We start from the raw sequence: 24,242 nt of genomic DNA, 5'->3' as shown, positions 1-24,242 counted from the left end.
GGCTATGCTAACTTTGAAAGACAGACCTCCAACAAGCTTGTTTATAACAACAGGTTTTGGCGATTATTGTTGATCCCGAACATTTTTGTTTCTCCATTTGGGTTTCTTATTTTGATATTTGTTTTACATCGCACCGAATCAGACATGTCTTATAGCGACGATTGGATAGCAAAAGGCTAGTAGTGGTAAGGAAGCGATTATGCCTTAATTAAGGTACTAAGCCCATAATTCTACCTTGCTAAAAATTGCAACTACAAGATGTAGTGCAACCATATATTTTATTACAAGCTCATCTCGCGTTCTGTGGCGTGACAACTCAGAGTGGGTAGCGATCCACCAAACATTCGAACGAGATCGGAACATTTCGGCAGACCTCGAGTACTGAAATTCTGGAAAATAACCCTCATTGCGAGAGATTTCGGCACTGTCATTAACAAAGAAAGAAATAATCAAGAATTTTGGGAAATATCTGATGAAGCCAAAGTCCACAAGGTAGAAATGTATTTAATTAGGCCTGGAGAGAAATTGACATCCGTACTGGCAGAGTAGTGACACGTGTCAAGGACATACTGTAAAAGCACGTGGGAATTCTCCTGCACGAAATTTATTAACTACGCCCGTTAAAAAAAACAGGAAAAATCAGCAAACAACACCATCATGACTGGAAAATTAGGTGGAATCTCTGGGGTGAGTTTCGAAGAAATTGCTCCAGTGGTTATCAATTGGAGTGATTGCACCACAGTAGATAACGCCAAGCATAGCGTCCCTAGAAAAGACTTAAATACCCCCTCCTCAACCAGGAGCGTCAGTCGTCATTCTATGTTCTGAGAAGGTGAACCTACGTCAGGCAACATTAAAAAGAAGACTTGAAGTGGGCGAAATAGACATGTAGAATCTCTAAAGCCAGTCGGCTTGAGTGATGAATATTTTACCAAGTGGTGAATGGTGAACGAAGACGAAACTAGCAATTGAAAAATTGTAGTTATGACATCTATCACGGTCGGGGAAGAGAATCATAACTTTAATAATTATAGAATTCCTGAACTTCTCATAGGGAGACAACAGATTTATGGATAGATTTTGTGAATTACTGCGGACAATGTTATTTTTTGTAATCGGTAAGGGAGGACGATAGTCTGGCGGAGATAAGTTCTGTGTCTCACCTGTGAAACATCTGGATAGAAAAGAGATGGAAAGATTCAGCAAACTGCATTAGTTCAGTTCTAGAAACGAAGCGGGGCGGTTTAACTGTTATATGTGTATAGAATAAATTTTGTTTAATGTGTGTTGCTTCAAGCCAAGTGTAAAATCTGTGTATGTATAAGGTAATATTTAGGTGAAGAATGTATCCTGCAATTATGGGAGAGTCGCGCAGCTGTGAGCTTGTATCCGGGAGATAGTGGGTTCGAATCCCACTATCGGCAGCCCTGAAGATGGTTTCCGTGGTTTCCCATTTTCACACCAGGCAAATGCTGGGGTTGTACCTTAATTAAGGCCATGGCCGCTTCCTTCTCACTTCTAGGCCTTCTCTATCCCATCGTCGCCACAAAACCTATCTGTGTCGGTGCGGCGTAAAGCAAATAGCAATTATGCGAGGCTAGTTTGAACGGTGTAGGAATACATTTTTGAAAGATTTGAGAATATGAAAGAGCAAACACCAAAGCGTGATCTTGGAATTCCACATCTTAAAAAAAGAAATGACGTCCTTAGTGGAGTTGACTGAAAATCTTGAAATCCCTTTAAGCAAAATGGCTAAAGGATGTGGCAAGCTGCTAAAGGCTGGGGATACTATCGATAAGACAGCGGGAGGGTGAGGTGCTTTGAAAGTGGCTTTACTAATGAAAAACGGGGGAAGGTGTTGTGGATTGCCCGTAGTTTTAGCTATCTGTTACGATGGGTCAGACGCCTTCTGTTGTTCAACCGCTTCCCCACTATCTGAAGACTTATTCGGGCTCTCTTCCGTATTCATAGTTAATGGAGCAACATAATCACTCTTCTCACTAACAGACCCGGACAACAAATGGTTCACTTTACTAGACAGCTCAGAAATATGTTGGCACAATGAGTTAACCATACTAGAATGTTCTTCACTCAGCTTAAGAGACAACAGATCCCCCATTCTGTTATAGAAGGGAAACAGCCTGGCCTGAACACGTTTAGTTTGGTTACCGGAGGATTCACCTCCTTCAAAAAACTAACAACAGAGGAAAGGTTTACCAACTCCCAAAATAAATATTTCCTTGGTAATTAATTTGTTTCTAGTCATCAGAGTGCGCTAACAATTCGATGGTAGAGCCATCTAACTGTAAAAGAAGAAAGTCTCTGGGAGTTTAAAAGTTCAAGTCCGTTGGCATAGATAGCCGTAGAGAAGGCGCACAGTTTAAATAGCCGGGAAAGGTTTACCCTGGGACAATTATTATTATTATTATTATTATTATTATTATTATTATTATTATTATTAGGCCTATTATTAAGGCATGTGTTCAACATTTTTTACACTCTCCGCCAGAAGATTATTCTACACACTTGGTACACGTACGTCCTTTCTACAGTGAAATATAGTAGCCGTGGAAACGTGATTTATATGCCTTTTCTGTACCAAATTTTGGCTGGGAGCCGTGGCGTGCTCCTGTAATCCAGCTACTTGGAGGCCGGGTTTAGAGGATGATATGAGGTCGGAAGCTCTGATGCTCAGTGACCTACGTAGACTTGGTGTCCGCACAAAGCTTGCCATCAACATGGTTACCTTGGGGGAGCCTGGAGTGACCAGGTTGACTAAGGAGATGCGAACCGGGCCAGGGGGGGAAACCCAGCAGCCAAAAGTCTCCGTGGCAAGCAGTAGTGGGATAACGCCAGGGAGTTGGAGCTGAATGACAGCCTGACCAACAAAATCAGACCTGAATCTTTCGCCAACGGCCATACCATGTTGAATACACCGGTTCTCGTCCGATCACCGCTGTTAAGCAACATTGGGCGTGGTCATTACTTGGATGGGTGACCGCTTGGGAGCACCACGTGCCGTTAACTCAATTCCCTTTCCACCCTGGTGGAGCTGGACCGGTCAACACCACCACTGAGAGTGTGTGAGACGGGAGGGTTGGTCCACGCAGCGTCTTTGTGTCTGCTGGCGCCGGTTCGCCACCCTTGCCCCGCGACCAAGCTCGAAAGTGTGTGTGCAGCGACCGAACATTTTGTGCGACACGCACAAACCAAACACGACCTCAGAGCAGGCGAGACTACCCGCTGAATTTAAGCATATTATTAAGCGGATGAAAAGAAACTAACAAGGACTCCCTTAGTAGCGGCGAGCGAACAGGGAAGAGCCCAGCACCGAATCTCGCAGGTTCACCCTGCCGAGAAATGTGGTGTTTGGGAGGGTCCACATATCCCGGGAACCTGCGGCGAGTTCAAGTCCTTCTTGAATGGGGCCACGCTCCGCAGAGGGTGCCAGGCCCGTAGAGACCACTGCGGCTTCCGGGAGGATCTCTCCTTAGAGTCGGGTTGCTTGAGAGTGCAGCCCTAAGTGGGTGGTAAACTCCATCTAAGGCTAAGTATGACCACGAGACCGATAGCGAATAAGTACAGTGAGGGAAAGTTGAAAAGAACTTTGAAGAGAGAGTTCAAGAGTACGTGAAACCGTTCGGGGGTAAACGTGAGAAACCTGAAAGTACCTCAACCGGGGAGTTTCAAGCCTTTATCCGCGCCTCTTCCCCTGCTTTGGCCAGATGGGTCCGTCCCCCTGCACGGAGCAATCCGGCGTCAGGGTGGTAACGGGTTTCTACTCGGCCGGGTAGTGGTGGGGAGGTCGGTGGGCCGCACTTCTCCCCTCGTTGGACCTCGCGACCCGTTGGGTGTCGGTATAAGGCCTGGGTGTGTAGCCTGTTCGTCCGACGAGGAGCGAGCTGACTGCCGTAGTGAAAGGACATACGTGCCTCTCGCTGCGCTCTCTCTCTCCTTGCCAGGCGCTCTGTACTTTTCAAGTATCAGCCAGGCACTTGTACTTATTAGTACATTTTCGAAGGAGCATTGTCTGAGCTGTAGCACTTCTCAGTGCTCGCTCTTTCTTCTGTTTCAGGTTATCTTACAGGAGGACCAAGATGGAGAAGCCGACCCTACCAGTGAGACTGGTCGACTACGACTACCAGGGAGCCGTCGAGAAGCTGCTGGACGCGCTCGACACGGCGGATGTCCCCAGCTATGAACGCCCGGGACTGGTGGTGTTCAACCGGCCGGGGGAAAGCGACTACCAGGGGACGCTGAGCGTCTTCGACCACCTGAATGCGACTGCGGAGTTCATCGGAGAGCCACTCCTGCCGATCATCGGCATTATGGTTGCTTCCTGGGCGATCATCATCCGCCCTAACGACGCAGAAAGCTTCAGGGTCTACGAGGAGCGCGCGTCCCAGCAGTTCCAGGTTGCCCGGCTACCAGGACTCAGGGAGCACCTGGACGTCTCGGGCTACCAGGAGGCAGCCTCGCAGACGGAGCCAACGACCGAGGACGGCGGCGGCGCTCCCGAGCGCCGCGACGGCGCGACTCCAGTTGGAAAGCTGTACTCCACGAAGTACACGCAGACCAACAAGGCGACAACCAGGGTGAAGTGGTCGCAGACGCAGGCCTACCAGGAAGGGCCTGTTACCCGGGCGCAAACCAGGAACGCGCCCGTGTTGGTGGAGAGCAGTACAGCGGTGGAGAAGGACGCCCCCTGGCGTACTGATACTGCTGCCCAAGTCCAGCCTGCCTGCACGTCTGTCGAGTTGCAGACCTCGATGTGCGCCCCCCAGGACAGGGAACGCAGTCGAGTGTTAGCACCGACCGACGCCACTGCCGCCGCCAGCCAGGAGAAAGAAGAAGATGGCGACTCAGAGGAGCTGGCAGCTACCCCGGGGTCACCAGGCCGGGAGGAGGGCCACCAGGGCGAGGCCTCTTCCCCAGCCGAGAAGCAACCCTTGGGACCAACCGACGCCGACGCCGCCGCCAGCCAGGGGAAAGAAGAAGATGGCGACGCAGCGGAGCCACCAACTACCCCGGGGTCACCAGGCCGGGAAGAGGGCCACCAGGACGAGGCCTCTTCCCCCGCCGAGAAGCAACCCCCGGGAAGAAGAAGAAGACGACGCCGCACCAGGAAGCAGAAGGCGACGCTGGCTCACCAGGAGAGGACCGCCAAGCCGCAACCCAGGACTGCTCCCAGGACAGCAGTCAACCGAGGAGCCAATCAGGAGAGGACCTCAGCAGGTAGCGGCAGTCAGGTGAGAGTGAAACGTCCCCCTCAGCAGCTCTTGCAGTGTTTCCGCTGTCTGAGGTGGGGCCACCGTCAGGTCAGCTGTGGGCTCGAGGTGAGGTGCAACCGCTGTGGTGGTGATCACTACTACACGGCCTGCGCAACACTTAGAGACGCGCCGGTGTGCGCCAACTGCTCGGGGGGCCACCCGGCCTCCCATCGCAGTTGCCCTGTCTACCGGGCCATGGCGCGGGCAGAGAGGAAGGAGGCCCGGCGCCATGACCCACCCCTTTCCAGGAGGCCCCCGCCTCGGCGGGCTTGGCCTCATTCTCCGGGATCGGAGACTGGGTACGAGGTACCCCAAGGAGGTGGAGTCGTGCGACAGGCCCTAGTGGTACTTGACGCATGGCTCCGCAGCCGGCAAGGACCGCGCTAGTCACAGCAGTGCCCAGAAGGACTGATCCCCTGAATAACTGGAACGGCGAGGAATTGGTTTATGTTTTGTGCATGTTACCTGTTCCTAACTAACATAACCTCTGGTCTTTTTCCAGCCCACATCCTTGCATGTGCTATCAAAAGATGTCAGGTTTTACATGTAGGCTATTTCTTCTTTCTGCCTATGTGGTTTTTCCCTGACCCTTCAATACCATACTTCAACACCATATACCTAATACAATCTCGCCTGGTAGCGTGTCTGACATGGAAACAGGCAGATACTCCTTGTATCACTTCCCACTCTTCCCTGCTATCTCTTTCTTCTTCTTAGAAATAATAGCATGTCGGAGGCCATGTAGATTGAGTCGTTGGTCACGCGGGGGGAGCGGGCTTCGGGGGCCCCCCGAAAAAAAAAAAAAAAAAAAAAAAGCCTGTTCGTCCGCGTCGCAAGGCGTGTTCGTCGGACAGACCCCCGAAGTTCCGGCCGACAGCTCGACGGTATGTGTGCGCGGAGTTGATTCGCCGCCCTTCGGGGCAGACGTCTGGTCTCTGACAAGCGAGGGCGCCTGGCATGGACGACGGACCTCCGGCCTGGCTCCGGCCCCCGCTCAGCTGTTAGTTTGGAGATGCCTCGGACAGAAGAATCTTGTAGACTCTCGTCAGCGGCGCAAAAGCTTCGGGTAATTTCACGACCCGTCTTGGAACACGGACCAAGGAGTCTAACATGTGCGCGAGTCATTGGGTTGACACTAAACCTAAAGGCGCAATGAAAGTGAAGGTCACGCCTCGTGCGGACCGAGGAAAGATGGGCCGCGCTGATGTGCGGCTCCGCATTTCCGGGGCGTCTCGTTCTCATTGCGAGTTGAGGCGCACCCAGAGCGTACACGTTGGGACCCGAAAGATGGTGAACTATGCCTGGCCAGGACGAAGTCAGGGGAAACCCTGATGGAGGTTCGTAGCGATTCTGACGTGCAAATCGATCATAGGAGCTGGGTATAGGGGCGAAAGACTAATCGAACCATCTAGTAGCTCCGAAGTTTCCCTCAGGATAGCTGGTGCTCGAACGAGTCTTACCCGGTCAAGCGAATGATTAGAAGCCTTGGCCGAAACGACCTCAACCTATTCTCAAACTTTAAATTGGTGAGATCTCTGGCTTGCTTAAAACATTTTTGAAGCCGCGAGAGATTTATTAAATGTCACACATGTCGTTTTCTCAAGTGACCAATTTAATTAGTCTTATTAGTATTATAAGAAAAGCCTCCGTGCCTCCGGTGGCAGCCCGCCGGCCTCTCACCGCTGGGTTCCATGGTTCAAATCCCGGTCACTCCATATGAGATTTGTGCCGGACAAAGCGAAGGCGGGACAGGATTTGTTCCGGGTACTCCGATTTTCCCTGTCATCTTTTATTCCAGCAATACTCTACAAAATCATTTCATTTAATTTCATCTATCAGTCATTAATCATTGCCCCAGAGGAGTGTGACAGGCTTCGACAGCCGGCACAATTCCTATCCCCGCCGCTAGATGAGGGCTTCATTCATTCCATTCCTGACCCGGGCAAATGGCTGGAAATCGGCTATGGATTTTCATTTTTTCAGTATTTATTAGAAAGGTGTTTCTTCGTATACTTCCAAGTTTGAACTGTTCTCGTGTCTTCGTTGCTACCGGACGGTTAGAACTGGAAATGTTATGATTCCTTTGTAGTAATCTGACCAAGGTGTCTAGTGTTCGATTTGTTACGGCATTTCTAGAGGTGAGGATGCCATGATGAATAGAAATTTAGGAACTTATCTTTCAAGATTAATAGCTAAATTGTTATATTATAAGTAACGGTTCGTCCTATATACATGATTTCAACACAAATAATTACAACTACATCTCTCGTAGTATTATTTTCATTATACATTTTCACACAGATTGCGAGGAGTGTTTGCCAATTTCAAATTGCTTGGTTTCAAGAAAGTGATAGGCTCCTTTACTCTTGGCTCTCGCTTTGGGTCTACGTATTACTTGTATCTGACAGCATGTAATCAGTGTAAAGGTACAGAAGTCTGACATATGGTGCCAGAACAATCACACAATAGGTCACATACGTTTAAAAGTCTGTCCGTGGTGGTTAGAGCCAGAGGTATTCAGAAAAAGCATTTCATTTGAGGGATAATACCCTCACACTCTTTGCCAAAAGGGTTTAAAATTAAACAAATCAGTTAATCACACCATGATGTTGACCATATGATTATAAACTCCCCCCTACTGGTAAGGACCTGAAAATGTAAATTCTCCTTTAGCCAGTTTCCAACTATTTACCCTGTTAAATATTACTATGTTCCCAAACTTTACACATACTGCATGATATTTTCATACTATTTGGTCTCAAAAGGATGTGCTTTATTTTTTAAATTTCTACTTTCATGCTTCATGAGGACCGTCGCTAGTAAGACAGTTTGCGAGGCGATTACTCCTGTGTCCGCAGGGTTATCGAATCAATCATAAATGATCTGCATTTAGGTTGGATTCTCCATCAATTGTTTACCTAGCTTTTCTTAAACGTTTTCAAAGAACTTGGAAATTTATTTAATATTTCCCTTGATAATGTGTTCCAATCCCTTACTCTCGTCCTATAAATGAATATTTCCCTCAATTTGTCCTTTTGAAATCCAACTTTGTCTTCATATTATGATCTTTCCTACTTTTGAAACTTCTGCTCAATCTCATTCTTCTACTAATGTCATTCTGCACCATCTCTCCGCTGACAGCTCGAAACATACCCCTAGTTGAACATCTCGTCTCCTTACTAGCTTTCATTTTCGTCAGTAATAATAATGTATTTGCTTTATGTCCCACTAACTACATTGTTACGGTTTTCGGAGACGCGGAAGTGCCGGAATTTATTCCCGCAGGAGTTATTTTACGTGCCAGTAAATCTACCGACACGAGGCTTACGTATTTGAGCACTTTCAAATACCACCGGACTGAGCCAGCATCGAACCAACCAAGTTGGGGACAGAAGGTCAGTGCCTCAGCCGTCTGAGCCAGCCCGTCGTTCGTCAGTAATCTCCCATGATCTACCCTGTTGAAAGCCTTGGATAGGTCAATAGCTATACAGCCCATTTGACCTTCTGAATATAAAATATCTGCTGTATCTTCCTTTATGGAAACCTACAAGTTGAGCTTCACTGGAATAACCTTTACTAAAGCCGAACTGAACTTCTATCAAACCAGTTAGTAATTTCGAATCGATTCCCATTGTAGTCACTAGTCAGTTGGTAGCCGGAAATTAAATAGTGTCTTAAATTTCCGCACTTCTCGACTAAAATTCGGGCATCACTATGACTCTTAAAATCTTTAGTAGTCAAAGGGATGTTAAACGAATAACAATACTAATGTAGTGCCACATAACTTTCCATTTCAGTCGTTGCAAAACTGGAAGACATTTACCTAGTATAAATATTAACGAGCGAGTTGGCTGTGCGGCTGTGAGCTTGTGTTCGGGAGATAGTGGGTTCGAGCCCCACTGTCGGCAGCCCTGAAGATGGTTTTCCGTGTTTCCCATTTTCACACCAGGCAAATGCTGGGGCTGTACCTTCGTTAAGGCTACGACCTCTTTCTTCCCACACCTAGCCCTTTCTTATCCCATCATCGTTATAAGACCTATCTGTGTTGGTGCGACGTAAAACAAATTGTAAAAAATAAAAAAGTATAAAGATTCCTATATTTTCGTCATAAGATGCAAGTTCGAGAACATATATAAGCTAGTACTACAACCTAGACGAACTGTTACAATAATATATTATGTATTTATTGATCTTCCTGTTCAATACATTATTTCATCTCCTAAATATTAAGGACTCTACAGTGTATACATACATCTGATAATAGTTTAATTAACATAGGTCACTGAAGATGACTTGTAAGTAGTCGAAACAAGTGTAAATAATCTTAATACTTCATCTTAACAGACGAAATAATGTATTGAACAGGAGGATTAATAATTAAATATATTATTGTAAGAGTTAAACCGTCAATACGGGAAATGAACTTTATAGTCTGTAATTAGCTATGCGAAATAAAACAGGCACTGAAATTTAATCTACGCAAAAATCAATCGCTATAGGTCATGATCGGTGAAGAAAAGATCTATTATCACCTATAGAAAGATCAATTATAGTATGAAGAGTAATTTCCTGTCCACTGCACTAGTTTTACAAAACAACCAGGATATTTTAATATGCTTACTAATTTTATGCAATTTAATTTAGTTTCAAATTTTGAGGCAGCATTTCCGATTTACTTTCTGTCTTATTTAATACAAAAATAACTCCATTCTATCTTGCAATTTACTGGTATTTAGTAAAAAATAGGTAAAGTAAGGGATATTGAAATTTTCTAGCCTCTGTTGTATATCTAATATGAAGGAGTCACTTTAGAACTTGAACACTAAATACTTTCTTCCTGAAACAGAATAGCTACACGAGACCGAAAGACCACAAAGCGAAGAGTCTTCCCCACCCCCCCCTCCGAGAAGATGGGTTTACACCTGTTATGTTACTCCCATCTTTGGTCCGGCTCTGAAGTTTAAGGTCACGGCTGAGGTCAAGATTCTAGATAGACCTTGACCTCTAGTTCCTCAGTCCAGTGTGATTTACTGAACTACAGCTTGCTATAAACCCTGAGGTATATCAACATTATCCTTTTTAAGATACCGCATGCGGTTAAGGGATGTGCGGCATCATGGTTAAATTGTTAGCGTGCTGGCCTTTGGTTCAAAGGGCCCCGGTTTCGATTCCCGGCCGGGTCGGGGATTTTCATCTTAAAATTCTAGCAAGATACCCGTGCTTCGCTACGGTATTATACTGAAATTTATAACTAGGCGTGTGTGTCGTCCTTAAAACAGAAAATACAAGAAAACAAAGAAAGAATTATAAAAATAAATGGACTAGAAAAATATAATAAAAAGGGGAGACCTACACATTTGAACAAAGGAAAATGGGGTGTATTAAAAAAATTTCCGCACCAATGAAAATTAATAATAAAATGAAATTAAGTTTGACAAAAACACTATTCCTTAATAATATGCTTACATACTTAGGAATTATAAAAACCTATGCCATTATACATAATTATTCAAAATGGCGGTGTATCATGGCCACTACTTTTCCATTTCCCGGATAAATTCCAAACCCATGAATATTGTTCTTTAATTCTTTTCATTATGATTATTAATGTTATAACTACAATATGTACTACAATCAGTGAAATCCATAAAGCATAAATACTTTTTCATGAAATTACTTTCAAGTAGTCATTTTTTATCAATTTTCATTTGTAAATCTTAACTTAACCAATGAAGCTAGCTCAATAATTCTAGTATATCCTCTTCTTCTCCATGAAATGTACATACATGTAACATTTCATCTTAATATGTTAAAAGCTTTCAGAGTTATCAGGGAAACGGTACTGAAAAACACAAGCTGCGGGAAACGAGCAACAAACTTACCGATAAAGGGCTTGCTTGGGTGCCCCGTGGTTTCCATTTTCACAACAGGCTGTACCTTAATTAAGGCCACGGCCGCTTCCTTTCACTCCGAGCCCTTTCCAATCCCGTCGACGCCATAAGACCTGACTGAGTCGGGGCGATATAAAGCCAATTATAAAAACATAAAATTCTAGCAAGATACCCGTGCTTCGCTACGGTATTATACTGAAATTTATAACTGAATGCTTATCATTTTATATATAATCTGCCAAAATTCGAGATCTGTCAGCAAAGTTCCTCCCATTTTTCAAACTTTCTTTCCAGCAATCGATTTCGTACTTCTCGGTCTAGCTCCAGGTATTCCACCCGGTCAGTTTGGTCCCTAAATCTTTGCCATCTGTTCCCATACGTATTTTTAATATGGATCAAATCCTTGAGGAGATTCGGCGTGGTGCCATTTTGGGTGCTTTGGCGGTACTGAACCTGCAGCTGGACTGCACTCGTAGTCATTACCCGGCCAGGACCTGTTTCCAGCGCAGTCCGCACATTTTATTATTATTATTATTATTATTATTATTATTATTATTATTATTATTATTATTATTATTATTATTATTATTATTGATGTTATGGACCCTGCAGCAAAGATGCAAGACCACTACTTGGCGGCAAATTACATCTGCTGCCATTGTCATTGCTGACAATGTGACCAGCACCATTGTCGCGCGTAGACAAGTGCGCGGGATTTCTGGCGATACGAATGATTTCTGTGCATTATTGACCTTATTATAGAGGTGAAAAATTGCACAGTCTATATAATTCCTATCGTTTATTTCAAATGTGTTCACACTTTTATTTATATGCCAGGAGAATCTACTGTAATCTAACTTTAAGTTCTCCAAAGGAAAAAGATGGCTCTTGAAAACGAACCCAGGAAAGATTAAAAATGATCGGTTTCTTTATATTTAAAGGAAATGCCAAATACCAATGTTCACGTCTGTTACCTTCAGTTTTGAGATATAAGTATCCCCATAAAAAGAATTCACTTTTTTCACTTCCTTTCACACTCCCCACCTCCCTTAAGGGAATTTCAGAAAAAAAAAAAATACTTGTTTCTTTATTAATAAAGGATCTTCTAAATACCAATTATCACGACTGTAACATCTTCAGTTTTTGAGATGTGTGTCCTCATAAAAGGAATTAAACTATTTTTCACCTGCGCCCCCCTAGATGATTTCTCCCCCAAAATGCGTTTTTCTTTGTTTTTAAAAAAGATCCAAATACCAAATTTCATGTCTGTAACATCTTAAGTTTTTAAGATATCAGTATCCTAATAAAAAGAATTCAACCCCATTTTCGGTCATCTTTACCCCCCCCCCCCTCCACCCACGTGGTTTCTCCGAAAACAAAAAAGACATGTGTCTGTATTTTTAATAGAGATAAAAATACCACTTTTCACTTCTGTAACATGTTAAATTTTTGACTGTAGACATGCTCATTTTAAAATTTCACCCCCTTTCTAGTTCCCCTTAAGTAGAGTTTCTGAAAACAAATCACCTATGTTTCCTTACTTTTACAGGAGATTCCAAATACCAATTTTTACGTCTGTAAAATTTTACGATTTCGAGATATACTGTAGATATAGTCATTCTAAAAATTCACCCCATTTGTTACTCCCGTTTAACCCCCATTACTTGGATTTTCCAAAAATAAAAAGTACGTGATTCTTTATTTTTAAAGGAGATTTCAAATACCAATTTTCAAGTCTGTAATGTCTTCAGTTTCTGAGATATAAGTACCCTCATTAAAGGCATTCAATCCCTTTTTCACCCATTTTCACCCCTCCTAGTGGGATTTTCCGAAAACAAAAACGCGTTTCTTTATTTTAAAGGATATTTTAAATACCAATTTTTACATTTGTAAACCTTTAAAGTTTTGAGATATAGATACACTCATTATAAAAATTCACCACCTTTTTCACCCCCTTAGCGACGGAATATTAAAAAAATCCTCCCTTAGCGAGCACCTACATTGTGATACAGGTGCATCCTTAAAATTTCATTTCATTTTGTCCAGTAGTTTTGGTTCGGCGATGATGAATGAGTCAGTCAGTAAGTAAGGACATATTCTTTTATATACAGTACTAGCAATTATCCGCGGCTTCGCTCGCGTGGATTTCGTAATTTGATCAAAGCAATCGTTCCTCGGCATTGTACTAAGACATTATCTGAAAATTCCTAAAATATAAAACCTCACCCAGAGTTTCATTTACCCCAGAAATTATTTGTAAACCATGTTTGTGGTATTAGCTTTTGGGGCTAAGACGCCCATGCTACATAGGACTGTACTGTACATGTGAGAACAGTCTTCTCTCAAGTCGAAAAAATAAATACATATATCTTTATTTTTAAAGGAGATTCCAAATACCTATTCCCACATCTGTAACATCTTCAGTTTTTGAGATATACATAAGTATCCCCATAAAAAAGAATTCAACCCCTTGATCAGTCCTTCACCCACTCTCACCCCCATCTACAGTAAGTATATTTTCCGAAAACAAAAATACATGTTTCTTTATTTTTAAAGGAGATTCCAAATACCAATTTTCACGTCTGTAACATCTTCAGTTTTTAAGGTATAAGTATCCTCATAAAAATAATTCAACCACTTTTCACTTCTTTTCACGCCCTGTTAAGTGCCTTCTCCGAAAACAAAATGGTGCAGGATTCCGTATTTTTAAAGGACTTTCTCATTGCCAAGTTTCTTGTCTCTAACATGTTCAGTTTTTGACATATAATGTAGGTATACCGATACTCATTTTAAAAATTCACCCGCTTTTCCAAATCATTCTAGCCCCTTAACTGGATTTTCCGAAAACAAAAAGTAAGTGTTTCATTATTTTTAAAGAAATTCCAAATGCCAGTTTTCATGCCTGTACGTCTGCAACACCTTCAGTTTTTGAGATAAATGTAAACTCATAAGAACAATTCAACTTCTTCTTCTTCTTCTTCTTCACTTCTTTCCATCCTTCTCCCGGCTTAAGTGGACTTTCCGAAAAAAATTCGTGTTTCTTTATTTTGAAAGTAAATTCTAAATACTAACTTTCACGTCTGTAACAGCTTCAGGTTTTAGGATAAAGTATCGTCATAAACATATTTCAACTCCTTACCTATTTTTCAACTTCAAACCCCTTAAGTCGATTTTCCGAAAAAATGCTTGTATCTTCATATTTAAAGGAGATTCCAAATACCAATTTTCACGTCTGTAACATCTTTAGTTTTTGAGATATAAGTGTCCTCATAGAAAGTATTCAACTAATTTTCAATTAATTCACCCTCTTAAGTGGATTTTCCAAAGACAAAAGATTACCTGTTTCTTTACTTTGAAAGAAAATTCCAAGCACAAATTTTCATGTCTGTAACATCTTCAGCTTTTGAGATATAAGAATCCTTATTAAGAGAATTCAACTCCTTTTTCACTCCACACCCGCCCGTTAAGTTGGATTCCCCCATTAAAAATGCGTGTTTCTTTATTTTAAAGGAGATTCCAAATACCAATTTCCACCAGTTTTCAAATACCAGTTTTCAAATCTGTGATATGTTACGTGTCTGAGATAATTTATATATTTGTATTTTAAAAATTTTTGAAATTCACCCCACTTATATCTCAAAACTGAAGGTTAAATTCACTCCTGTTCATCCCTTATATATTAGATTTTCCAACAACACAAAAACACATCTTTCTTTACTTTCAAAGGAGATTCCAAATACCAATTTTCATGCCTGTAACATTTTCAGTTTTTGAGATATAAATATCCTCATAAAAGGTATTCAACCCTCTTTTCCCCCTTTTTCACCCCCTTAATGGGATTTTACAAAAAATTGCGTGTTTCTTTATTTTCCACGTTTGTTTGTAAAGGAGACTCCAAATATCTTTTTCCACATCTTAACTTCTTCAGTTTTTGAGATAGGCTATAAGAATCCCCTTAAAAAGTTCAACCCCTTTATCAGTCCTTTCCATTTCCCGAAAACAAAAAATGCATATTCCTTTACTTTTAAAGGAGATTCCAAATGCCAATTTTCTCGTCTGCAACATATTCAGTTTTTGAGATACAAGCATCTTCATAAAAAATTATTCACTTCTTTTTTCACTTATTTTCACCCCACGTTAAGTGCCTTTTCCGAAAACAAAAAATACGTGTTTCTTTTTTTAAAAGGAGATTCAAAATACCAACTTTTATGCCTGTAACACCTTCAGTTCTTGAGATATAAGTTTCCTCACATAAATAAATCAATTTGTTCTCCTCCTCTTTCCACCCGCTCTCCCTTTAAGTGGGCTTTCCGAAAAAAAAAAACAATATGTGTATCTTTATTTTTAAAGGGGATTCAAAATGCCAACTTTCATGTCGGTAACATCTTCAGTTTCTGAGATATAAGTATCCTCTTAAACAGAATTCAACTCCTTCTTTACTTATTTTCACCCTCCCACCCTTAAGTCGATTTTCCGAAAACAAAAAAATACGTGTTTATTTTTAAAGGAGATTCCAAATACCAAGTTTCACGTCTGTAAGATATTTAGCTTTTAGAGATATACGTATCCTCATACAAACTATTCAACGAATTTTTCAATTTTCCCCCTTAAGTGGATTTCCGAAAACAAAAGAAGACGTGTTTCTTTATTTTTAAAGAGATCCCGAATACTAATTTTCACGTCTATAACATCTTTAGTTCTTGAGATATAAGTATCGTCACAAAAATAATTCAATTCCTTTTCCACCCCACCCCCGTTAATTTGATTCCCCCCCAAATACGTGTTCCTTTATTTTTAAGGGATATTCCAAATCCCAATTTTCAAGTTTTTCAGATATAAGTATCCAAATAAAATAATTCCATTTTTGCACTTCCTTTCACCCTATCCCCTTACCCGGAAACAAAAAATACGTGTGTCTTTATTTATAAAGGAACTTCTAAATATCAATTTTCATGACTGTAATATCTTCAGTTTATGAAATATGTGTCCTCATAAAAGGAATTCAACTCATTTTCACCCCTTACTCCAAGTTTATTTCCCCGCTACAGTAAAATGGGCGTTTCTTTATTTTAAAGGAGATTCTAAATACCAATTTTCACGTCTATATCAACTTTAGTTTTCATAAGATATAAGTATCCTCATGTAAATAAATCAATTAATTTTTCCATTCTTTCATCCCCTAAATGGATTTTCCCAAATGAAAGGAATATGTGTTACTTTACTTTTAAAGGGGATTCCAAATATCAATTTTCACGTCTTCAATATCTTTAGCTTTTGAGATATAAGTAGTCTCGTACAAATAATTTAACTAATTTTTCAATTTTTCACCCCCGCCTAAGTGGATTTTCCGTAAACAAAAATATGCATTTCTTTATTTTTAAAGAAGATTCCAATCACCAATATTCATGTCTGTAACATCTTCTGTTTTTGAGATATCAGTATCCTAATAAAAAGTGTTCAACACATTTTTAGTCCTTTCTACTCCCCCCTCCCAGGTGTTTTTCTGAAAACAAAAAGTACATGATTTTTATTTTTGAAAGAGATTAAAATTACCAATTTTCACTTCTGTAACGTGTTAAGTTTTGAAATATACTTTAGAGATACTCATTTTACAAATTCACCCACTTTTTTAGTTCCCCTTAAGTGGATTTTCCGAAAAAATATCTCTGTCTCTTTACTTTTACAGGAGATTTCAAATACCAATTTTCATGTCTGTGACATCGTCACTTTTTGAGATGTGAGCATCCTCATAAAAGGTATTCAAATCCCTTTTCACCTTTTTTCACCCCCTTAATTAGATTTTCCGAAAAAAATATGTTACTTTATTTTTAAAGGAGATTGCAAATACTAATATTTACGTCTGTAAACATTTAAGTTTTTGAGATATAGATATAGACTACTCATTTAAAAATTTCACCCCCCCCCCCTTTTTACCCCCTTAGAGACGGAATATCCAAAAACCCTTAGTGAGCACCTACACTCTAATATAAATGTAGCCCCAAAATTTCATTACATTATGTCCAGTAGTGTTGGCGCGGCGACGATGAGTCAGTCAGTCAGTCAGTCAGGACAAGTTATTTTATATATATGGATAGAAAAACTGGAGTTGGGCATAAGTCAATTACTTTTTAGCACGAATGCGGGATCACTCCTACCACACGGCCAACTCGCTCAGCAGTTTATATTAAATACTACGCAGATTCGTCTATAACATCCTTGTTTCCATCATCACTTAGGTTTGTTTGCGGAATTACGTACCTCACACCTAATTTCTTAAGTGATCCAATGTAATAATTAATTATTTTCCAATGCACCACGCACAGGAGCGCTATGTTTTGGTGTAGCATGCCTGATGAGAATACACCTTTCTAGGTATCTCTCACACTGTTGTCTTCAGATAGAGATCCTGCTATCATTTTCACTAAAACAGAAGCAAAACTAATTCGAAAGCAAAATACTGTGCCAATCGTTACCACCCAAATTGTTCGTCACACTGCTGTAGCCGAATAACCATATTATGCTAGATGCTAGAGTGTCAGTGGTTCCCTGCGTAGGGGCAGACGTGCTCGTTGTCCACAGTGTAACACTGTCCTTTGGTGTTGACAGATGAAAATGAAAACCTACAACCTGTTTCCCAATCAATGACCGGGTCAGGGATGTAATGAATGAGTCATATCTAGGCTATTAGTACGATAGGGTCGCCACTCGCAAAGTGATTTATTAATGACTGATGGATGCTATGAAATGAGAATGGAGAGTGTTGCTGGAATGAAAGTTAACAGGGAAAACCGGAGTACCCGGAGAGAAATCTGTGCCGTCTCCGCTTTGTCCAGCACAAATCTCACATGGAGTGATCGGGATTTGAACCACGGTATCCAGCGGTGAGAGGCCGACGTTCTGCCGTCTGCGCCACGGAGGCTCTTGGTGTTGACAGATCCCACGCGAGAACAGTGGTGAACTCTAATGTATTGTGATTATGTATCACTATCAATACGTAATTGCTATTTGCTTTACGTCGCAATGACAGAGATAGGTCTTATGGCGACGATGGGACAGGAAAGGCCTGGGAATGGGAAGGAAGCGGCCGTGGTCTTAATTTAGGCACAGCCCCAGCATTTTCCTGGTGTGAAAATGGGAAACCACGAAAAACCATCTTCAGGTGGGGTTCGAACCCACTATCTCGCGGATGCGAACTCACAGCTGGGCGCCCCTAACCTCACGGCCAACTCGCCAGGTAATTTAAAAAAATAATAATATTATGCTCCCTCATCAAGACCAGCAACACAAATTTTCCTTCGGACCTTACTTAGTAATGACTTACGTCTAGATCCTCAGGTCTGGAGCCATCCTTGATGTAGAGGTCCCTCAGTTCATTGGAGATCTTACTGAGTTGCTCGTCGTCATCTAGTGCTCCCATAAGCTCCCGATACGGGCCCAGGGTCTGCTTACCGATCAGTTCAATGATCCCCTTACTGACTAACTCCTCCTTGGGAATGTTGGTGGCGTTGGAGATAAAGCTCATGATAGTATCCTTGTCAGGATCGTCCTCCAGATACCTACAACAGATAAGTTAACTTGGTCAGATAACAGGTCGGTATTTTTGGAAGAGTCATATCCCTGCGGTTCGTATTTCACGCAAAAATGCAGTTCGCTTGGTTATTTTAGGATCAGATAGATGAAAGTGCTAGTTTCATGCCATTTGGGGGTCCAGGGACTTACATGCACAATCTCAAGAAACTAATTGTTTGCAGAATGCGAGCTGCTAACCTGCACAATATCGTCGGTTTATAGGGCAGTCATAATATCCAGAATAACAGCTTGGAAATAGAAATGCTAGGGAATTTCATTTCGTAAAAAATTTCCAGTCCGCCTCTGTGGTGTAGTGGTTAGTGTGATTTGTTGCCACTCCCGGAGGCCCGGGTTCGATTCCCGGCTCTGCCACGAAATTTGAAAAGTGTTACGAGGGCTGGAACGGGGTCCACTCAGCCTCGGGAGGTCAACTGAGTAGAAGTGGTTTCGATTCCCACCTCAGCCATCCCGGAAGTGGTTTTTCGTGGTTTCCCACTTCTCCTCCAGGCAAATGCCGGGATTTTTTTTTGCTAGTTGCTTTACGTCGCACCGACACGGATAGGTCTTATGGCGACGATGGGACAGGAAAGGGCTAGGAGTGGGAAGGAAGCGGCCATGGCCTTAATTAAGGTACAGCCCCAGCATTTGCCTGGTGTGAAAATGGGAAACCACGGAAAACCATTTTCAGGGCTGCCGACAGTGGGGTTCGAACCTACTATCTCCCGAATACTGGATACTTGCCGCACTTAAGCGACTGCAGCTATCGAGCTCGGTAATGCCGCGATGGTACCTAACTTAAGGCCACGGACGCTTCCTTCCCTCTTCCTTGCCTATCCCTTCCAATCTTCCCATCCCCACACAAGGCCCCTGTTCAGCATAGTAGATGAGGCCGCCTGGGCGAGGTACTGGTAATTTTCCCCAGTTGTATCCCCGACCCAATATCTCACGCTCCAGGAAAGTACCCTTGAGGCGGTAGAAGTGGGATCCCTCGCTGAGTCCGAGGGTAAAACCAACCCTGGAGGGTAAACAGATTAAGTAAGTAAGAAAGAAAGAGAGAAAGAAAGAAAGAAAGAAAGAAAGAAAGAAAGAAAGAAAGAAAGAAAGAAAGAAAGAAAGAAAGATAATAATAATGTTATTTGTTTTACGTCCCACTAACTACTTTTTTTAAGGTCTTCGGAGACGCTGAGGTGCCGGAATTTAGTCCCGCAGGAGTTCTTTAACGTGCCAGTAAATCTACCGACACGGGGCTGTCGTATTTGAGCACCTTCAAATACCACCGGACTGAGCCAGGATCGAACCTGCCAAGTTGGGGCTAGAAGGCCAGCGCCTTAACCGTCTGAGCCACTCAGCCCGGCGAAGAAAGAAAGAAAGAATCCATTATGCACAGGTAAAAAATCTTTGAAGTCGTAAGGAGGAGAAACGACTCTGTAGCCAAATTTCACGAAAGTCCAACACCTGTTATTATAGTCCGCAATAGATGTAATATAATGGAATTGCGGCACCTACAGTTACGTAGATATGGTAACAATCCCAATTGTACTCATCATATTTAACCTTACGAAAGTGTTGTTTCAATGAGACATTGTAAACCATGATAGTTTTTCCTGTTCAGTTTAAAATCTGTATGGCACTGCTACTTCACAATAGACCATTCTATTCCTCGACGTTACTACCTTTCACAATAACTGATGCGTGATGAGAAGTGTTCTGAAAAATGGTATTAATCCATTCGTTAAATATCATATTTATGTGTCGCGAAAATTTATGTATGTACTGAAGCCTTGGACAGGTACATTACCAAGACCAGTGTTACCAACTATGCCAACTCGCAGTCCAACCGCTAAGAGATGAGATTCAATAACGGTGAGCACAAAATTTCATCGAATAAGTGGCATGAAGTATTGGCGTTCATGCCGTTGGTTTGTGAAATAAAATAAGCACATAGGATTCCCAATCATCATCAAAATATTGAGGGAAATAATATTCTTGTTTTTCGAATTTAAGTACCATCATTTCCTGTCGCACCTGATGACAGCCCATACCAGAACGGCGCATTTTGGTGCATTCTGCCTCATGTGAGTATTCTGTTAGATGCAACTTCTCTTGTCAGCAGATACAGGTATTGCCAACATTGTCGCCTAAAAAGAGGCACAATTTCTTCGAAAATACAATATTGTGGTATTCTTTACGACCCACGTTTTGTTATACCATTGCGATCTACTAGTCTGTTAGCCATGTGCTAGTGCCAGAATGTAATTGGTAGCGTAAGGAGGGGCCAACGTACACGCAGTCACGGTTGTAATAAATAGTGGCTCACTGTACCAGCTGACTTGGGGTGTATGTAATATTTCTCCATTGCTGCGTTAATACCATTGATGGTACTGGTCGTTAGGCCAAAGACAACCTCTTGAGATAACGACCTTCTCTCGGCGTAGCCTTCTTCTGACGACCTGATCCTTGTCTTCAGGAGTTAAAAACCCTTCTTCGTAGCGGTTCTTGCAGTTTCTGGTTACGGCGGACACACTGCGTTCTACTAAACGCATGGTGTTGTACCAGATACTGTGTATAATAATAATTTCGTGTGGCTATTTCTAGCTGAGTGCAGCCCTTGTAAGGGAGACCCTCCGATGAGGGTGGGCGGCATCTGCCATTTGTAGGTAACTGCGTGTTATTGTGGTGGAGGATAGTGTTACGTGTGGCGTGTGATTTTCAGGGATGTTGGGGACAGCACAGAGACCCAGCCCCCGGGCCACTGGAATTAACCAATGAAGGTTAAAATCTCCGACCCGGCCGGGAATCGAACCCGGGACCCTCTGAACCAAAGGCCAGTACGGTGACCATTCAGCCAACGAGTCGGACAGATACTGTGTACGATTATCTCACATTAACGCATGGTATTCTCACTGCCTGTTGACCATGAAATGATCTCACTGAGCGACGCTGCCCATGATGCAGAGATACCAAATTAGCCTGGGCTCTATACAAACTAATGTGTAAATCCATTCATTTCTGCAGTATTGCCAGTGTACATACCCTGTGAAAATAAACGTCATACTACAACTTGAATTAGGAATTTTAATTTTTGTTAACAGTGTATATGACCTGACAAGTATTTAAACCAATGATTTAAATTGGTTTTGAACTTGTGTACCGAAATGCTAGTAATCTGTTATTGCTATATGGAGTGAAACTCCAGAATTAAGGGAGGGACAAGGTAGGAAAGTTGCATCAAAATCTCAGGTACGTGGCATTTCTGTATTTGTGAAATATTTATTTTGGCAGAAAATAACTCGTTTATTCGAACCCATTGACACTGTCGGTGATTTGCTGACCTACTGTTCCCACGAAAACGGATTCATTCGCAGCTGAGATCAATAGCGTGGATGGAGTTGTGTGTTTACGTTGTTTTCAGTTTGTTCTTGTTCAGGAGTTACTCTAGATTATTTTATTAAGCACTTTTAGTTGTGCCAGTGATAACATATTTCCTTTCTCTTTTTCCTAAGCAATGGAATAACATGGTTAGGCAAATAATATAATTGTATTAATTTTCTTCACAAATGCTCCCTCAAGGAAATTGTTCTTGAAGAGAACATTAATGTAAATTGAAGGATTTATTTTATTCAGTGAATTATTTTTTAGGAATTTAATCAATATTTCTCATGTCCACGTGACACTTTGGGTGTAATATTTTCATCAAACCTCATAGAATTGTTCACTAAGTTCTCTCTTTCAGATTTGCAATCTGAAGAAAATAAAGAAAATGTTAAAACATGGATTTAAAAAACCAATATGCTATATATTTTATCCACTAGATGTTAAGCAGGATAGAAAATAAATTGTATTTTTATCGCTTCTTAGGTGAATTTGGATTTTCTCTGCCTTTGTTAAGGTTAGGGTTAAAGTTAGTAGTCATTGCTCGTTATTCTATCATTTGGCCGGAAGGTAGGAAGTTTGATTTATGAATAATTAATTGATTGATAATATTTAACAATCATTAAATATGTTTTTCTTATTATTTCTCTTTCTATTCCCTAATTTCCGGTAAGAACCGGTCACCCTTGTTGATTCTTAGAAAACAGGCACAGTACATACGTAAATATACACATTTATTTATTTATTTATTTATTTATTTATTTATTTATTTATTTATTTATTCAGTTTCTTAACGCTAAAAATAGCTCCTTGAGGACATTTTTAGGACAAGGGCTATCTGTATTTCACTTCTGACCCAATATCAGGTCGCTGATAATAAGCGAAGTGCTGTTTCACCGTCTACAGAGTTATGGGAGGAAGATACGAACATCACGACTAAGCATTATGTTCCGAGGTATCAGTGGAAAGATTGCGTGGAATGATATTAGTAGAAGAATAAGGTTGAGTGGCGTTTTTAAAAATAGGAAAGATGACAATATTTTAGTATTTTAATCTATCAATTCTCTTCGGACGTCTGCTACCAGCGTTCTTTTTCCTATTTCCTCCATTTTGATACCCATCATCCGTCTTCCGTAGCGCGTTGTGTGCCTTGTAGATCTAAAGCGATTATCTTTGTAAATAAAGTTTACAGATCTTTGCATGTGGTATTGTGTTATGGGAGTATTTATGGGTTGTTGTAAGGATGTGAAGGAGAGGGCGCATAAGTCACTGGTAAGTCCCCATTTAGAGTTTGGTTCTAGTGTATGGGGACCCTCGCCAGGATTACTCTATTCGCAAATTGGGAAAGATCTAACGGAAGCATCACGGTTTGATTGTGAAATATTTTCGACAAAAGAGTAGTGTTAAGACAATATTGCTGATTTTGGGCAGGGATTAAGGAGACGAACAGCTCGGCTAAGTAGAATGTTCCGATCTGTCAGTGGAGATTGCATGGAATGACATTAGTAGACGAATAAGCTTCAGTGAAGATGACGTGGAATGGCATTAGTAGACGAATAAGCTTCAGTGGAGATGACATGGAATGACATTAGTAGACGAATACGCTTCAGTGAAGATGGCGTGGAATTACATTAGTAGACGAATACGCTTCAGTGGAGATGGCGTGGAATGACATTAGTAAGCGAATAAGCTTCAGTGGAGAATACGTGGAATGACATTAGTAGATGAATAAGCTTCAGTGAGGATGGCGTGGAATGGCATTAGTAGACGAATAAGCTTTAGTGGACATGGCGTGGAATGACATTAGTAGACGAATAAGCTTCAGTGGAGTTTTGAAAATGAGGGGAGATCATAATATGAAGGTATAATTGGAATTTAAGAGGACAAATTAGGGAAAATACTCGTTTATAGATTAAGGATTGGAATAATTTGCCAAGGGAGATTTTTGATGAATTTCCAGCTTATTTGAAATCATTTCAGAAAAACTAGGGAATCTGCCACTTGGGTGATAGCCCTGACAGATCAGTGATGTTTGTTTGTTTGTTTGTTTGTTTGTTTGCTTGTTTGTTTGTTTGCTAGAGCAATAGTTTCTAGTTCATAACTGTAAGTGGTAAGATGCATGCATGACGCCTTGGTCTTT

At 41.6% G+C, this 24,242-nt stretch overlaps 1 protein-coding gene and 1 non-coding gene across 3 annotated transcripts in view; one reads left to right on the top strand and one right to left on the bottom strand.

The window, feature by feature from the left end:
- LOC136867258 (uncharacterized) overlaps positions 1 to 24,242 on the bottom strand; it is a 92,781-nt gene that overhangs the window by 12,397 nt on the left and 56,142 nt on the right. For both annotated transcript variants that reach the window (XM_067144400.2, XM_067144401.2), the window contains exon 3: positions 18,483 to 18,717. In XM_067144400.2, the coding sequence (XP_067000501.2) occupies positions 18,483 to 18,717 (235 nt within the window). The remainder of the gene's footprint in view (positions 1 to 18,482; positions 18,718 to 24,242) is intronic.
- Positions 2,909 to 3,027, top strand: LOC136867578 (5S ribosomal RNA). Its single transcript, XR_010859743.2, has one exon. It is a non-coding gene; the product is annotated as a 5S ribosomal RNA (ribosomal RNA).

Source organism: Anabrus simplex, chromosome 3, assembly GCF_040414725.1.
Source record: "Anabrus simplex isolate iqAnaSimp1 chromosome 3, ASM4041472v1, whole genome shotgun sequence".
Taxonomy (NCBI): domain Eukaryota; kingdom Metazoa; phylum Arthropoda; class Insecta; order Orthoptera; family Tettigoniidae; genus Anabrus; species Anabrus simplex.
The sequence above is the reverse complement of the archived record's forward strand: the minus strand, read 5'-3'. Positions and strand labels throughout refer to the sequence as shown.